At 41.7% G+C, this 18,169-nt stretch overlaps 1 protein-coding gene across 1 annotated transcript; it reads right to left on the bottom strand.

Annotated features, from left to right (window-relative positions):
• Nucleotides 1-4,912: 4,912 nt before the first annotated feature.
• Nucleotides 4,913-6,438, bottom strand: LOC123412867 (salutaridine reductase-like). Its single transcript, XM_045105824.1, has 5 exons — nt 6,404-6,438; nt 6,085-6,328; nt 5,916-5,978; nt 5,382-5,576; nt 4,913-5,293 (listed from the first exon to the last, which is right to left on the bottom strand). Exons 1-5 carry the CDS (start codon nt 6,436-6,438, stop codon nt 4,913-4,915), a joined length of 918 nt encoding a protein of 305 aa, XP_044961759.1.
• Between the last annotated feature and the right edge of the window lie 11,731 nt (nt 6,439-18,169).

The raw sequence follows: 18,169 nt of genomic DNA, 5'->3' as shown, positions 1-18,169 counted from the left end.
TCTCTTTTGGAACGGAAGCACGGCGCTCTCTATGATTCTCTTTATTTGAGTCATAGGAAAGCCGTACTATTAAGAGGGGATCCGTAGTGGAAAGGTTTGGGTGGAATCTATCTTTACACACGCACACTTCACATTCTCCCTTTCCTTATCTTTTGGAGCGGCCCTCGCCTATTCGTCTCGATTATCTCTGCAAAATGGTCCGCAGCAGTAGTACCGCTGGTGCCAGCGGTAGTACCGCCCCTAGTCAGCGGTAGTACCGCTCGAGGTGTTTTGTCCCACCTACCTAGCGGTAGTTCGTGGACGGACCCTTTTGCGAAGACTTTCCCGGCGGTAGTAGTGCTTGTGCACTACCAAGGGGCCAGCGGTAGTACCGCTGGTGTCAGCGATAGTACCGCTGGAGGCACAGCGGTAGTACCGCTGGTGTCAGCGGTAGTACCGCTGAAGGCCTAGCGGTAGTACCGCCAGGCAGCGGTAGTACCGCTCCGGCACAGCGGTAATACCGCTGGTACTCGGGCAAAGAGTGGGAAAACGGTCTGATTTTCCCCCCCACTATATAAAGGGTTCTCCTAGCTGAGGAACCCTATCTCTTACCTCTCTAAGCTCCATTGTTGCTCCACAAGCTCTAAAGTGCCCGATCTCTCTCCCTAGCCAATCAAACTTGTTGATTCTTTAGGGATTGGTTGAGAAGGCCTAGATCCACACTTCCACCAAGAGAAAAGTTGATTCCCCCACCAATCCCTTGCGGATCTTGTTACTCTTGGGTGTTTGAGCATCCTAGACGGTTGAGGTCACCTCGAAGCCATATTCCATTGTGGTGAAGCTTCGTGGTTTAGTTGGGAGCCTCCAAGCTTTGTGTGGAGTTGCCCCAACCTTGTTTGTAAAGGTTCGGTCGCCGCCTTCAAGGGCACCTATAGTGGAATCACGGTACCTTGCATCGTGCGAGGGCGTGAGGAGAATACGGTGGCCTTAGTGGCTTTTTGGGGAGCATTGTGCCTCCACACCGCTGCAACGGAGACGTACTTCCTGTCAAAGGGAAGGAACTTCGGTAACACATCCTCGTCTCCATCGGTTCCACTTGTGGTTATCTCTACCCTTTACTTTGTATTTGCTTATGCTTGTGACTATATCTTACTTGTCTTAATAGCTCTTGTTGTTAGCTTCTATAGGGTTCACCTCATTGTCATATTATTTGTGAACCCGTATAGTGTTTACCTTAACTTGTTAAGATTAATTAAAAAGTGGTCGTTGTCTATTCACCCCCCCCTCTAGCCAACCATATCGATCCTTTCAGGTTTCCGCCCAAAGCCTCGGCTACCCCCACTTCGTCTACCATGCTAACGAAAATAAGAGCCCGAAGCTCCCTCTACAAACTCGCGAGTCGGTGGGTGAAAGCTCTGATGCCATTGATTTGCATCGGAAGCACGACCGCCTCCATCGTACCATTGTCCACGGTCGGGTCCTCCTCTTTCACCGACCCAATGATCCAGTTTGCACGCTTGCCTCAGTATCCACCATCACCTCCATCGCGGCCAGCCCGAAGCCGCCGCGTCCTTCGGTAGGGCCCTCGCCACGGCCAGCTCCAAAGCCCTCGCGTTCACCGATAGGACCGTCACCGCGTCCAGCATGGCCTTGGACATCGCCGCGGCCGCCAACAGCCCCATGACCGGCACCATCAGTACCACGAGCCACAACTGGGAAGTTGGGGGGTTGTTCCCCATCGACCCAGTCAGCCATGATCGTCACGGGCGGGAGGTCCAGCCCAGACTGGATCCTTGCAACTAATTTTTACAGTGTGGGTAGAGATCAAGTATATATATTATGGTCGGTAGAGAGTTTATTCCAAGCAAAATAAGATGTTAGCAAAATAGGGCAGAGGTACGGTTGCCGCCGTATAGTATGGAGAATAGCATTATTGTACGTTTATTGAGAGGGCCATAGTGTACAGTGGAATTTCTGTCTCGATGGTAAAATAAATATTATGGAATAAAACTCTTACCCCCTCAAAAAAACACAACTATGTGAATATCACCCATCATGATGTCTCCATGAATTGCCTCATAAATATTAGTTATTGTATCTACTTATTTTACTGTTTACAATTACTATAACCTAGCGAAATTACTATAACCTATAAATATTAGTTGGCTTTATCATCTTGAAGGCCTTCTTTTTTCAAGGACTAAACGTCTGCAGTGCCTCTTTGTATGATTTTTTCTTTTTTCTGTCTATAAACAGTAGGGCAAAAACCGCAATGCAGCTTTTATAACTTTAATATAAAAGGCAACCAGAGAACAAAGGCAAAGGGGAACAAAATAAAAGGTTGCGATAAGCTCCAAGGAAGAGAAAAGAACTTTGTATGATCAATTTTCAGAAAATACGAAGAATTCAAATGTACATTTGATCATAAAGATCATTTGGATAAAATAATAATGGTTGTTCAATACGTATAGAATGCCATCTGACCATCCTGAATCCGAGGGAAGTAAACCTGACACGTGTCAAACTTCTTTCTATTTGGTAAAGCCCAATCTCTCTCCCTCCCCCCCTCTCTCTATATATATATATGTGTGTGTGTGTGTGTATATATATATATATATATATTTATAATTGTACGTAAATAATCAAAAGCACCACTATTATATTCTTAGGTTTAAATATTATGTATAAATTCAGGCCACATTTATCTCATTTCTTTTTGAGAAATGGTATCTTTTTTCAAACATTTTTTTGTTTGCATATTTTCTGAAATTTTCGCACCAAAGAAGCTCTATGATGGAAACAAACATGCACCTTTCATGCACAAGACATGTTAAAATATTTGTGATAAAAGATGATTAGGATTTCCAAAAAGGACATTTATGTCAGGTAGAAACATTCTCGAAGGAGTTCTAATCTTACACAAAAGAGTTTGTGAACTCCACCGGATAGTAATATAGGCAGTAATTCTTTTAAAAAAATAGTGGAAAGGTGAACAATAAAGTTAAGTGGCTCTTTTTCAAACTCTTGGGATGAACGTTTTTGCATCCATTTTGATGCAAGTGGTTGCACAAAATTCCATATCAAGTGGAATCGTTGGCATCAATGTCCGCAATACTTGTAAAAATATAGGGTAAGCAAATGGAGTGTGGTTTTTCTACCTAAAGAGAATGGAGGATTAGTTATTCAGGACCTCCAAATCAAATATGATGTCTTAGTAAACGAGTGTTCAATCTCCTTACCTGTCTGGCAAACCATCTAGTGTAATAAGTACTTGAGATCACAATTTGTGTTCTAGGCATGTTGGAAGCCATGTCTTATGGTGGAAAATAATTAATTTGCTTCGGATCTTTTATGATAAATTACTGTTTTGAGATCTGTGTCAAGGAGGAGTGTCTAGGAAACTGACACTATGGGAGTAGTATCCATCATTGTACCGCACTGCACAAGATAGGAATGATAGTCTTGCTCAATTTCTTATTCCTTTTCCCCTGATTTATCCTTTAGGCGGGAATTGATCAGCCCCCATCTTGTACCATAGCAACATCTTCAATCTCGTCCGAATTTGATTAACTTGAAACAAGGACGTGACATATTCTTCTCGAATCTCCCGTCTTTGAAATAAATATAGCTCTAGCATACTAGAAGAATAGAACACAAACATGGCAGGAGGACAAAACCTAACTCGTTTTGGTGCATCTTTGGCTACGGTCGTTAAGTCCTATATATATATAGGAGACCCCATACAGTATTGTATGGCGATCACGATATCATCCGAGTTGGTTTCGAACTTACGAGTCAAGAAAACCATCAATCTGTCCATCAAGAAACCAAGAAGTAAAACAACAAAAGTAAGTTGTGGTCCTGTAAGGCCACAAACTGTATTTCGACTGGCCATTTAGCACACCTGTGCACCGGCCTCGACTCGGCCAGGCAAGCGTGCACATGTGTTTTTCTCTATCTCTCCTCATATCAATCACTTAGTGTAGTTCGGAAACCCACTATACAAATAGGTCTCAGAGCTCATCCATTAGTGGTAGTATGAGAGTAGACATTTGCAACACCTCTTACCATTTATTCACAGTCCTTTGAGATTTATTTTAGAATTTTCTGAAAATGCACGTGGTGTCAAGCCCATTCATTGTAACAAAACCAACTTAATGTCTCTATGGCACATGTAATAACATCATCACAGACACAGTTCATCAAAGTACTCCCTCCATCACAGTTTATAAGACATATACGTATAACTAGGTCGTCAATTTGACCAACTTAGTGGGAGACGTATATTATAAAAAATATATTATTAGAAACTTTAGATGTTTTATTTTCTAATGATATAATTTTTCTGTTAAACAATATATTTTATATAAGTTAAATTGACGACCTAGGTATACGTGCATGCCTTATAAACTGTGATGGAGGGAGTAAATCTCAAACCCCGTCCGCGCACGTGAATTTTTAGAGCTCCTGCACCCGGACCTCGCTCTTCTGGCTCTCCATATGTTGCTTTGAGACCTGTGCTACACAACTAACTTAGCACATGAAGATTTGTTTTTGTTTCTCTCACATAAAACATGTCTTGGACTTCAAATTTTGCAGCCCAACATAGATTTGTAACTAGAATGTGGGTTAAAATTTCAGATTTTTTGGTCCAACATATATTTACAAAATGAGATCTTTTTTAGTTTGCAAATCTATGCTGGGCTGCAAAGTTTGAAGTTTAAGACATGTTTTATGTGAGAGAAACGAAAAAAAGAAACGTATTTATATGGATCGCGGCACAGTAAATGAGAGTAAGATATTTGGAGCGCAGATGCACATGCTTTGTAATATGTTTTTGAAACCCGTTATTCTCACTCGCAAACTATCAACACCGCAGACAGTGAGCGGCGTGCGAGCTTGTCAATGGACACGCACGCCGTCGGTTTATATCTCACATGAACGATGACTCCTCACCCTTGGCGAAGTACTTGCCCGTCTGCCCGCCTTCCGGCAGCAGCACAACCTTCACCACATTGCGTGCTCCCTCCTCAGTAGTCAGGACACCGGAGCCCATGGTCATGTCCGTTTTGACGTAGCCTGGATGCGCGCAGTTGATGCGCAGCATGGGGTGCCTCCTCGCCAACAACCTTGTGTACGCGTTCATGGCGGCTTTGGCGACCCTGTATGCCGAGAACCCCGTGGGCCACCCGTTCGCCTCCAGCTCACCGGCCTCGAAGTCCCTGAGGAACTTGTCCAGCAGCTCGGCCAGCCTCTCCTCCGTCAAGTTGTCGATGTCGTTAAGATCCTGCCTCACCTCCTCGTTGCTGATACACTGCATATACAGATGGAAAATCCACTAGATTTGATATGGATCGGGGCAGCGCGTATTTTCAAGGAAATGAACCTATACTGTATATTACCCTTAGCAGTCCGAAATCGGAGGAGACATTCACTATCCTTCCATCAGAGGAAGATTGCAGCAGATTCAGTAGGGCTTCGGTTACACGCTTCGTGCCGTAGTAGTCTGTCTGCACGCTTTTTCTTGCACCATCGATCCGTTCATTGACATTCTTGAACATCCACTCGATTCTCTGGTAAAAATCCAGGCCAGCAAACTGCTGTGTGCAATATGATTTTAATTTCACAAACAAAAAATGCTCCAAGCTCACTGAAATATATAAAGCTTCCGAAATTCTTTCGGATTCCGATTTATGAAATTCATTTAATTAATTTTAATGTAATTCAGATCTATTATGAAATTAGTTTGAAACTGCATCGAAATATGGGCGTTATAGATGTTTGAGTACCCACGGAATTTACCAAAATTCGTTGGAAGTTTGAAGCCTCCTTGTCGCATCAACAAATCAACTCGTTCATTTTGGCATGTCCGTGCATTTATTTACAACAAAGCCACCTACCTTGCTGGTAAACAAAGCAAAACAACATGACCTCACCTTTTCTTTCTTCGTATCGAGTTGTTTGAAATACTCAACTCCTACAACTGCAGCGTTATTCACCTGCAAATTAGCAGAGCATCTCTCTATTAATTGTGATGCAAAGGGGGATGGTTAAAACTCTTTTCCGGGAAACAAAAAGAAAACACAAAGCAAACGAGAAACTTGCCAGGATGTCCAGCTTCCCGAAACGGGCCTCGAGGAAATCCACCAGTGTAGTAATGCTCGAAGCGTCCGTGATCTCTAGCTGGTGGAAGATGACATCGGTGACCCCCAGCGCTCTGAGCCTCTCTACTGCCTCCGCCCCTCTCGTCTCGTCCCGGGCTGTAAGAACAACTGTGATTCCGTAACTAGCTAGTTGCCGGCAGACCTCGAATCCGATCCCCTTGTTCCCGCCGGTGACGACGGCAATCCTAGCAACCGCAGCTGATCAGAACAATAAAGACATGTGGTACTAGTAAGGGTACATGGCGACGTCAAGAGCTAACCTCGAGTTGGGCCAGCTGGAGATGGCTCCTTCCATTGTTGGTGGCTTGGTGCACAACGAACTCAAACAAGAAGACAGCGGATAGCGTTCCCAGAATGAGATACGAGCTGATGTTATCTATCTATTTATATAGTACAGCACAAGACAAGTTCTCCTCAAACTAACACGTTGCAGCCACATCATCAGAATTAGTTCGACTGTTCGATATCATTATGATTTAATCTCAGATCTTAAATCCTATATTTGCATTGATGGAGTACTTGACATAAACACACACACGAAAAGGAATTCCAAGACTCATGCTTCTGAAGATAGCATATCCAAGGTAGGTGTGGCGTTTCTGCACCCAGGCTCAGCTGCACCCGTCTATGAAGAGAATATTCGAATTTCTTTTTTTTGCAATAACCATTCAAAAAATTGAAATTTTTCACACATGAAAGTTGAGAGAATATTCTATGCGTGTGCCAAAGTTCAAGGTGTTTTTTGCCACGAGCTCCTCAAATGTCAAAACACCTTGAAATTACGCACGTGCCTAGGAGATACTGTCAACTTTCATGTGTAAAAATTCAGAAGCAGATGAACATGGAAACACGTTTTGAATTATCGATGCAAGGTAAAGTTGGCTGATGTGCATATCATGTCATATATACGCATTTTCTTTGAGGAGGAGGATCACTCCTGTATATGGATTGTGTATGCATTCATTTTATTAATTATTCATCAGAATTTATAAATAATACATCAATAAGTCTGAAGCCATCATCTTAAAAATATATGTCGTTACTCCTATGTTCTTGATAAAGGGGTGCAGACTGTGTGAGCCGTATACCCATACCTCATTGCAAAGCATAATATCTAAAGTCAAATGCCCCAACAAAACCACATTGTCGGGTCTGGGACACACACCGGTCCGACGCACTCACAACATACATTACATGCGCACGCTGCAGAGGCTGTTGCCACCATCTCTCATCGATCCTTCTTTAGAGTAGGTAATGACACATTAATCTTGTCAGGCCTTGTTGTCAATGCCATCACGATTCCAGACAGCCCCCCCCCTCCTACGTGAGTCCATCACCGAGACCCGTTGCGCCATGCCGTCGAGACTCATTGTCGTCGATGCGGTATATGCACACCGCTCCACTCCTTGCTTCTTCCTTCCAGCAGCAGCTCCAAAACAATGCCCTCATGAGGGAGAGCGACACCAAGAGCACCGCCATTGTTCGATCCGTGATAACCAGATCCGGGTTTTCCTCTGGAGCAGTGCGAGTCGGTAGAAATGGCTGCAATAGTGATGCCTTCAACAAGGTAACGATGCATAGGCGCCTCCATCACCTGCAATGATCATAGTCTATGCTCGGTTTTCTCACGGGATGACAATACATGATCGGCAATCGTGTATACATATTTATATCAATGACAATACGGGAAAGAACAAATTAATATTAATAATGTGTAAGTGCTAGAATGTTTCGAACAAATAATTGCCGGTAAAACATATACATTGATATATATATAGGGTCGCGCTATTCGTCATCCTGGGTGAGGAATAGTTATTCTTCACCCCCTCTATTTTCACATTAATACACCGTAATTTTACGTTTCTTAAATTTTAATCTTATCTCATACATAAAAAGAGATCGTAAAAAAATACATAGTGTAAATTATACATAGAATGTGATTTTTCTGATCTTATGATCTATAGTTTTGTTTTCTTATGGCAATTTTTTCGTAGTTAATCAATATAAATGTATCTATTTGCATTTCAAATTTAATTTATTTATGAAATGGTCGTAAAATTACCTTGAGTGAGAATAATTTATTCTGCATCCTGGGTGATGAATAGAGTTTCTATATATATATATATATATATATATATATATATATATATATATATATATATATATATATATATAGGGATGAAATTCTTTGAAAGCTATTTCATAAAATATTCCCCTCATGTACCCATTATTCTTCTTTTCTAAAATAGCCGGTCGTTTATGCTTGAGCGGAAAAAATGTATCTATCATATGGTGCGAGTTATATGCACAGAACCACCACTTTCGTGTCACCACTTGCAGAAAATTACCACTTTACGTTTCACGACATTTTGCACTGAACCGAAATTCTGGCACCGGCAAACAACACTTATTCTGACATTCTGCACCGAACCAAAATTTGATACCCCGGTTAGTGATGTCACGAAATTCATTAGAATTTCCCGTTAGTTTTTTTACCACTGTTAGAATTTTGGTTCGGTGCAAAATGTCACGAACCGTAAAGTGGTTATTTTAGCAAATCGTGACACGAAAGTGGTGGTTTTGTGCATTTAACACATATGATGCATGAGTTAAACTCCGGTAACTATAACTATTATAATATTAAACTATCTACATCCTCTATTCATAATTTTTTGCAACCAATAAACTATTTTTTCCCAAGTTTGCAGCCCTTCCACGTCAACAGTCATGCATGCTGGCCACATGATCGACCTGCCATGTCACTACATATTTGCATGTTTGCCACATTATCTGAGTGCCCTCTCGGTTATTCATGTCATAAGTCTGTATTTGTCCACTTCTTCAGCCTATCTAATTTTATTAGTGTTGTCATGGCAACCACACGGGCTTTTCTAGCAGGGTTAGGCCAGGAAAATCCAAGGCCCTGTACAAAACTAAAAATAAGGCCCTATCTCATTACAAAAGATGAACTACCGATAATTTTTTTTAGAAAAGGAAACTACCGATAATTAGGAATAGGAGTACGTGTAGGAAGTTAATCAGAAAAGAGGACTTGCCAACGGCAGGTTACCTGTTTTGAAACCCAGAGTCGGCCGCCGATCAATCCGATGAGGTGACGAGACTAGAAGTTGCACGAGGAAGTTCGGACTAGGTGAAGGCTACAATCCCGTTTCCGACGTCGACACAACTTTTATTGTTGTTTCCGCCGATCAAGTCCATGATCATGTTTCCTTTTTCCTCAGGGACCAACAATCTTGCTTCCGTCTTTTCAATCGCGATTGATCGAGATGCGGCCTGGCTCGATTTCTCGACTCAGGCGGAGCGCCAGCTGACAACATTGAGGAATAGTTTTATTGTAGAAATACTAGGCCTATATAAAATATTTGGGAGGCCAATAAATGATATGAAAATTATGGCCCATGTCCAGGTCGCATAGTCTACACACAAATGGGACCAAACCTGCCTTCTACTCCCTCCGTGCCTAAATAATTGTAGTTGAGGAAAACTAGACTAGTTTTCATCAACTACAATTATTTATGTATAGAGAGAGTAGTTGCTCAAATGGTAGTATTTTTTTTTCTACAATGAAAATTTATTTTCATGTAAATATAAAATGTAATATATAAAGAAGAAGGTTTTGATAAAATGTGTAAGTTTGCGGACCATGTCAGTGTTGAGGACAACATGTATTTAGAAGCACAGTGAGGACATTGTAGATAGAAACCATGATAAGAATGCCAACAACAAAGTTATTTGATCGAACCAACAGCTGCATGAATGCCCCTTCGAAGTCAAAATCTGTAGGTTCTTCTATCGCAAAAAATAAATAAAAAATCTGTAGGTTCTTCCTTCACATCTGACTTTCCTCCATGTCTCTACTATCTAGTGGCGAAACTATAGAAGATCAAACCTGCTAAAGCTTGATTAAGCTCCCATGTTTAAAATACCAGATGAGCTGCTCATCTCAATAAGTGGGAACCCTAAGATTGACAAATTAAACTGAGGTTGCCAAACCACTACTCCGTCGTCAATTAAACTAAGGTAGAAAAAACACGAAAACACAAGTTGTGAATCAATGGATCCATAATGTGTGCTGTGTGCATAAACAACGACCTTGGGAAAACAGTGGAGTTAGCAAACCTTATCGCAGGATACCACCTGAGCCACTTATAATTACGGTGTTGCCAAGAAAACATGAACTTAAGACATATATGTAAACTACACACTGGAGATTTTATTAGATGTCAAAGATTAGATATAGACTAATGAACATTGGATTATTGTAAAGCAAAAGTATGGAAGTTTCATAGTGACAACTTATTAAGAAGTCACCACAACCTTTTTTTTCTTAGATTAAGCATGTGGTCCATATGGTCATATACCCATCTGATTAATGGTTACCAAAAAAAAAAATCCTGGAAGTCACAACCATGTTTAATCTAACAGAATCCAGAAATTCGGACATCTATAAAAGAAAACTTAAAAGCATAGTTTGGCAAAACTGGTGATACAGTTAATCACTTTGACAAGTCATGAACTATATCACTGTTAATCTACTGTACATTAGGTTTATTGCATCCCCAACACAAATAGTTCATGATAAGCGCGCACCTAGATACACAATGATTGTGCAGTGGCGGCGGTTGCACATTGCATGTAGTTGCTAGTATCACGGGAACTTGGTGGTGATAGCAAATGAGTCGGTCGATAGTAGTCGGTCTTGTGGTCTGCGGTGCAAGCCTAGGTATGACGAGAGTTAGTCATACCTGGTAATGGAGACATCTTTTTTCATAGTTACCTTGTTGAAGGCATTGCTCGGACATGCTGAAACTGAATTTTTTAGGATGAAAACTCGGATTATGTGTTTGGTATTTTCATCCTGTGGCTGCTGCGCATGAGCGGCATTCCCTTCCTAAAGGCTTTGTTGTTGAAGAGTTTCGTCAGTCACGTGGTGTCATGACAGGATTGGTCTAGGTATGGTCATTTCTACAGTTTGTCGATCACCGATCTGAACACTTTGAGTTCTCTTTTGTCGCCTACACATAGCTTTGGCATGTTTTGAAATGTGTTGGTGTTGGTTATGTGCATCCTACCAATGCAAAGGCCCGGTGTTTGTGTGCATAACCATCTACTCATAATGTTTGTATCCTTTTGATGCTTCACTCTAAGCTAATAAAGTCCATCCTTTTTTTTGGGAAAAGATACACAACATCGAGTAGTTTACAATGGAATGTAGCAAGCAACTGTTGTGTGGCTATAGAGTCATGTTACCTCCTATCACATAACAATAATAATAATAATAATAATAATAATTGGGTGCCCTTTTAAGCATCATTTGAGCCACATCCTAAGAATTAGTTTGATTACCGGATTTGTAAACCATTGATAGGATTTAACATGAGATCATAAAACATACATGTGCATTGTTGATTGATTTTATTTCTTACACATACACAAACATGAAAAACAATGCCAAAGCACATGCACCTCAAGAAAGCACATGTATGGTAAGCTCGAGCTGCATATCAAGACATATATGTCTACAAGAACTTTACTAGGACATGACAACACATGCGTGGTTGTAGAGTGTATATATTGATTTGTGCATATATATCAAGAATTTTACAAGAAAAGGCATAATATAATATTGATAGCATCCAGGAACTAAAATGTTTGAAAAACTATTTTGTCAATAGTATCCAAGGGATAAATTAGAAAAGCTGTTTTGTAATATATTCTAGTCATGCACCTCTTATCCGCTTTTTTGTCTAAGAGGTCACTTCTTTATTGTTTAAGTGGAATCATAGTATCTGCATTATGTAAACATTTCAAACGCGGTGTAAAATTTTATACAATCAAACTTGTGTAAGTATTTCAAATGTGTTAAAATTGTAATACTACTCTTTGACCTTCCATGGAAAATATTAAATACATTATTTTTTAACATTTTCTATTGACATGTAAATATAAAATGCAATGTATGCATAGAAGAGTGACAATCGAAGGTGTATATTGGAGACCCTGTCAATGTAGAAAAGAACATGTATTTATGATCAATGTAAGTACAAAATAGATAGAAACAGTTCATATGCATACCAACAACGAAGAACTCCATTTGAACTGAAATTTTCATGAAGGTCGCTAGAAGAAAACATGTGGAGTGGGACCTTCATATTGTCGAACGCACTTTGGACAAGGACAAGCTTCTTAGAACTCAGGTTGTCAAACCCTTGCCTCACAATCAAACTATAGGTAAAACAAACAAAAGGACGATATGTGAGTACCGCCACTCCATATCGTGCACTCAATTACCATCCTAGGATAGTGATGGAGCTATTAAACTTTCTTTTGCAGGAAACCTTCTCAACCACACGGATTTATGCTGCCACGAATAAAACATTAACCTAATAACACTCATATCCAAACTAGAAGCACGACGTTGATTCATATTTCTTGGCTTCCCGATACGTTATTAGATGTTGAAGGTAGGTTAGACTGAGACTCCCCAACAATGGATTATTAACCATGTCTTCGTTCACAAGGAAAAAAGTTTCCAAAAGGATAACTTATAAGAATCTATCGACTATTTCTCTCTCTTAGATTAAGCATGAAGTTCATCCATATGGTCACATACTCAGCACTTAATTCTTCCTTGGGGAATATAGCTGAAAGTCACAACTGTGTTAACCTAACAAAATCTATAAATTCGCCAAAGTAAAACTATATTATCCAACCCATATCATGGGAAAGGGTAGATAGATGAGTAATTCTAAAAATTAGTACTCCGCTACTAAACCAAGTGACAATTAATATGGATCGGAGGAAGTAATATATTTGGGGCGGGGTGTAAAACCCCACAACAGTTTTATAAATGGAAAGGCAAATGAGCTATGTACAATAGTTATAGATGACTTGAGATAAGCCGAAGAAAAACGGACTCTAGGAAGATATCTAAGCACCAAAAAGATATTTATGTCAAGGTTGCTCCTGTAACCAAGCCAAGAAAGTAGTTTGATGCTTCTTCTTTATTTGGTAGTTAAGTAGCGATATATTTGCTTCCACTTGCAATTGAAGGAATTTTAGCTTCGGAAAAAATGTTATTTCGAGAGAGCCAGATAGCCCAATCAGCAAATGAACAACTCCAAAATAGATAATACGGAGTTCCCTCTTTTGGGAAGTCCAGGCACAGTTACAATCTTTCAACACATAATTCTTCCTCCAGTATGTGTACAATGTACGCTACAATTGGACTTGGATTTAGCTATGTGTAGATAAGGCACAAAGATGTATTTGAGTAGGACACTTGTATCCTAGGTCGTTTATATATATATCAGGATAGACACACGACATAACATACGCCATAGTCTTCACTAGAGGCATCTCTCTCAAGAACATAGCATACAGTGAGTAAGAAAATTATTGTTGGCTATTAATAGAAAAGTACATAGTTATGATGTTATTCATGGTATGATCATGTACATAGGCATTACGTCTATGACAAGTACACATACTCATGTCTGCATCTAATATTATTACTTCACCAATCGGCCGCTATCCAGCATGAATCTATGGTATTAAGTTCATGACAAATAGAGTAATATTTTAAGCAAGATAACGTAATATAGACAAAGTATGACAAGCTACATGTTCATACCCCGTCGTTTTATCCTTAGTAGCAACATTACAAATACATGTCTGACTACCGCTTTGTAATTGGGCGAGGACACCGTAAGATTTAACCTACTACTATGAACCACTCCCTCTAATGATCTACCCATCTACTTGGCCAAACAACACTACAAGCATCAGGCATTTTGCCGTCAGGCTGTTACTGAAGGCAAAGGCGGGATTACTAACAGCAAAAAATTGTCATCAACCCCTAACGACAAGGCATGTCGGCATACACTAAGTTGGCAAACGAATTTTTTTCATCAGCATTTGACGGGGCAGACAGCAAAGAATTTTCCGTAAATATCTTAGCTGTTACAAGGCATACGACAAAAAAGTTACTCACATAACCGCCCGCTAATGGACGACATCATGTCTTTGCCGTCAGCCACTGGCTCTTTAGCGCCAGGTTGTAAATAAGAGACGACAAACAATGCCTTTTATTAAGAAAATGACATATGAACCGAACTACTGTTTCTACGGCTATTCTTCCTATTCGTTCCTGTTCGTTCAGTGTTCTTCCTGTTCGTTCGGTGACTAGACATGGCAACTTGTGGTTATGAACTCCCGTGGTGTCAACACGAAGAGCTCAAGAAAGGGACACATGGCTGGGTGGCATCCTGGTGGTTCTGGCACATCGGCATCTCGAGTCGAAGACCTGAGCGGCGCGCGGATGGCAGCGCGAGCTAGGAGGCCATGGCTGGTTCTACGGTGGCGCGAGGTAGGGAGCGGCCTCCCGGTGGTGCAGGCATCGGTGGTGCCCGTCTCGGGTGGCCTCCTAATCGAGTGGTGGGAGGTGGCCCGAGGGAAGGGGCGGCGAAGGCCTACAAGTAAAGGGCCGTCGACGGTGGCACGATACAAGGGGCTAGAGTGGCCTCTATCTTAGAGGTCGGCGACGGCATGAGGCAAGGGGCGGCGGATCCGACGGACTATGGCTAAGGGGTTACTACACAACTTCTTCTTGTAGACTCGTCTTAGGCCTCCAAGCACAGAGTTTTTGTAGGATAGTAGCAAATTTTCCTCAAGTCGATGACCTAAGGTTAATCAATCTATGGGAGGCGTAGGATGAAGATTGTCTCTCTCAAACAACACTGCAGCCAAGTAATAAAGATTCTCTTGTGTGCCCAACACACCCAATACGTTGGTAAATTGTATAGGTGCACTAGTTCGGCAAAGAGATGGTGATACAAGTGTAATATGTATGGTAGAAATATATTTTCATAATAAATAAAACCAGAAAGGTAGCAATTCATAAAACGTAGCACAAACGATATTTCAATGCTTGAAAATGTGGCCTAGGGTCCGTACTTTCGCTAGTGCAATCTCTCAACGATGCTAATATAATTGGATCACATAACAATCCCTCAACGTGCGATAAAACATCAATTGAAAGTTCCTATCTAGCGGAGAACATAATAAGAAATTGTTTGTAGGGTACGAAACCACCTCAAAGTTATTCTTTCCGATCAATCTTTCCAAGACTTTGTACTAAAATAACAAGTTATCCTTTCCGATCGATCTATCTAGGAGTTTGTACTAAAATAACACCATAAAAATTCAGATTCATAATACTCAATCCAACACAAAGAACCTCAAAAAGTGCCCCAAGATTTCTACGAGAGAAACAAAGATGAGAACATGCATCAACCCCATGCATATATTACCCCAATGTCACCTCGGGAATCTGCGAGTTGAGTGCGAAAACATCTATCAAGTGAATCAATATGATACGCCATTGTCAGCACGGGTATGCATAGCAAGACATAAATGAAGTTCTCTCAAATCCATAAAAGTATTCAATCTGATAAAACAAATCTCAAAGGGAAAACTCAATTCATCACAACAAGATAGAGAGGGAGAAACACCATATGATCCAACTATATAAACAAAGCCCGCGATACATCAATATCGTGTTCTCTCAAGAACACAAGAGATTGATTAAACACATAGCTACTAGTACAAACCCTTAGCCTCGAGGGTGGACTACTCCCTCCTCATCATGGAGGCCATAGGGATGATGAAGATGGCCTTCGGTGATGATCTCCCCCTCTGACGGGGTGCCGAAATGGGCTCCCGGTTGGTTTTTCATGGCTATAGAGGCTTGCGGCGGTAGAAGTTCCGTCCTAGGGTTATTTGTGGGGGTTTCTATATTTATATGATTTTTTGGTGTCGGTCTCGGGTTCAGATGGGCCACGAGGTGCCCACTGCCTCCCAGCCCACGGGAAAGGCCTCTGGCGCACCCTGGTGGGTAGTGGCCACCTCGTTCATCTTCCTGTCCTCCCACGAATCTTTTAGTGCCTCTTTTCTTACAAAAAAAATTGACAAAAAATTTCGTTCCATTTCGAAAACTTTTATTTCTGCACAAAAAACAACACCACGATAGTTCGGCTTGAAACAACGTGAGTCCGGGTTTGTTCTAAATAAATCATAAAAAGTGCATCAGAACCATATAAATATATTGTAAACATAGGCAAACATGGCATGCATACTTCATAAATTATAGATATGTTTGAGACATATCAGCATCCCCAAGCTTAATTCCTACTCGTCCTTGAGTAGGTAAATGATAAAAGAAATAATTTATGAAGTGTGAATGCTAGCATTGTGCCTAAGTTTTATCAATGATAATTTCAATCACTTTTCCTAGCATCATAACAACAACTCTTTCTTATAAACTCATCATGATAAAGTAACAATTGAAAACGGAATTTTTGATGTGGAATGATACCTCTCATATTCATCATATTCTTTTCTTTATAGCCTGTACATATGGAATTGTATATGATTTAAAGAAATAGTCTATAATTTGACATGAAAACTTTGATACTCAAGCATATCAACACGCAACCAAGTCTTTCAGAATTAACGCTAAAGAACGCTATCAATATCCCTAGCACTACTGGAATCCAGTAATTTGCCATCAGCCAGTTCTTTGTCGTCTGCTGGCTGATGGCAAAGATGCTCTTTGCCGTCAGCTAACCTAAAGGAGAGGGTAAAGTACTGACTGATGGCAAACAAACTATTTGCCATCAGCCAGGCCTTTGTCGTCTGCCAGCGGACGACAAAGAGGCCCAGGCCAGACGACAAAGAGGCAAGATGGGTCGCACTAGACCTTGGGCCTGGCTAGGTCCAACGGACGGGCTCTTTGCCGTCCGCCTGGCCTTTGCCATCCGCCGTGGGTCTCTTCGCCATCCCGGGGCAGACGACAAAGGGGACGTGCCTATAATGGCCGTTCCCCCCGGCTCCACTACCCCCACTCTCTCTCTCCACCCGTGCGTCTCGATCAAGCACCACCCCGCGACCGGCCATCCCTCCACCGGCCCCGGCGCTGCCCTCTCCCCAGCGGCCACTCCTGCGCTGCCCCCTCTCCTCACCGGCACCTGGCGCCGCCCCCTCCCCACGGCTCCCCCTCCCTAGCGGCCACCGCCCCCCGCGCCTCCCCCTCCCTAGCGAACACCCTGCCCCCTGTGACGCCCCATCCCCAGCGGACACTCCGCCCCCAGCACCGCCCCCTCCCCTCACCGGCTCCCGGCACCGCCCACTCCTCGCAGCTCCCTGATAACCCACAAGTATAGGGGATCACAACAGTTTTCGAGGGTAGAGTATTCAACCCAAATTTATTGATTCGACTCAAGGGGAAGCGAAATAATATTCTCAAGTATTAGCAGTTGAGTTGTCAATTCAACCAAACCTGAAAGATTTAGTGTCTACAACAAAGTATCATTAGCAAGGTAGTATGATAGCAGCAGTAGAAAAAGTAACCAGTAGCAGCAAAGTACCAGCAGTAGCAATAGAGTAACAGTAGCAGCAGCAACAACAGTAGCGGCAAAGTAACGTAGCAAGGACTAGTAGGAAAAACTCGTAGGCATTGGATCGGTGATGTATGATTATGCCAGATGTGATTCATCATGCAACAGTTATAACACAGAGAGATATGTAACTAGCTCCCGTTCGTCAATCTAATGTAGGTATGTATTCCGTATGTAGTCATACGTGCATAGGGAAAAGAACTTGCATGACATCTATTGTCCATCCCTCCCGTGGCAGCGGGGTCCTAATGGAAACTAAGGTATATTAAGGTTCTCCTTTTAATAAAGAACCGGACCAACGCATTAACACGTGGTGAATACATGAACTCCTCATACTATGGTCATCTCCGGGAGTGGTTCCGGCTATTGTCACTCCGGGGTTGCTGGGTCATAAAATATAGTAGGTGACTACAACTTGCAACATAGGATCTCAAACACACATATATTGGTGACAACATAATAGGTTCAGATCTGAAATCATGGCACTCGGGCCCTAGTGACAAGCATTAAGCATGGCAAAGCAGTAGCAACATCAATCTCAGAACATAG

This window comes from Hordeum vulgare, chromosome 1H (genome assembly GCF_904849725.1).
Source record: "Hordeum vulgare subsp. vulgare chromosome 1H, MorexV3_pseudomolecules_assembly, whole genome shotgun sequence".
NCBI lineage: Eukaryota > Viridiplantae > Streptophyta > Magnoliopsida > Poales > Poaceae > Hordeum > Hordeum vulgare.
Note: the sequence above shows the minus strand (reverse complement) of the source record. Positions and strands in the feature narration are given on the sequence as shown.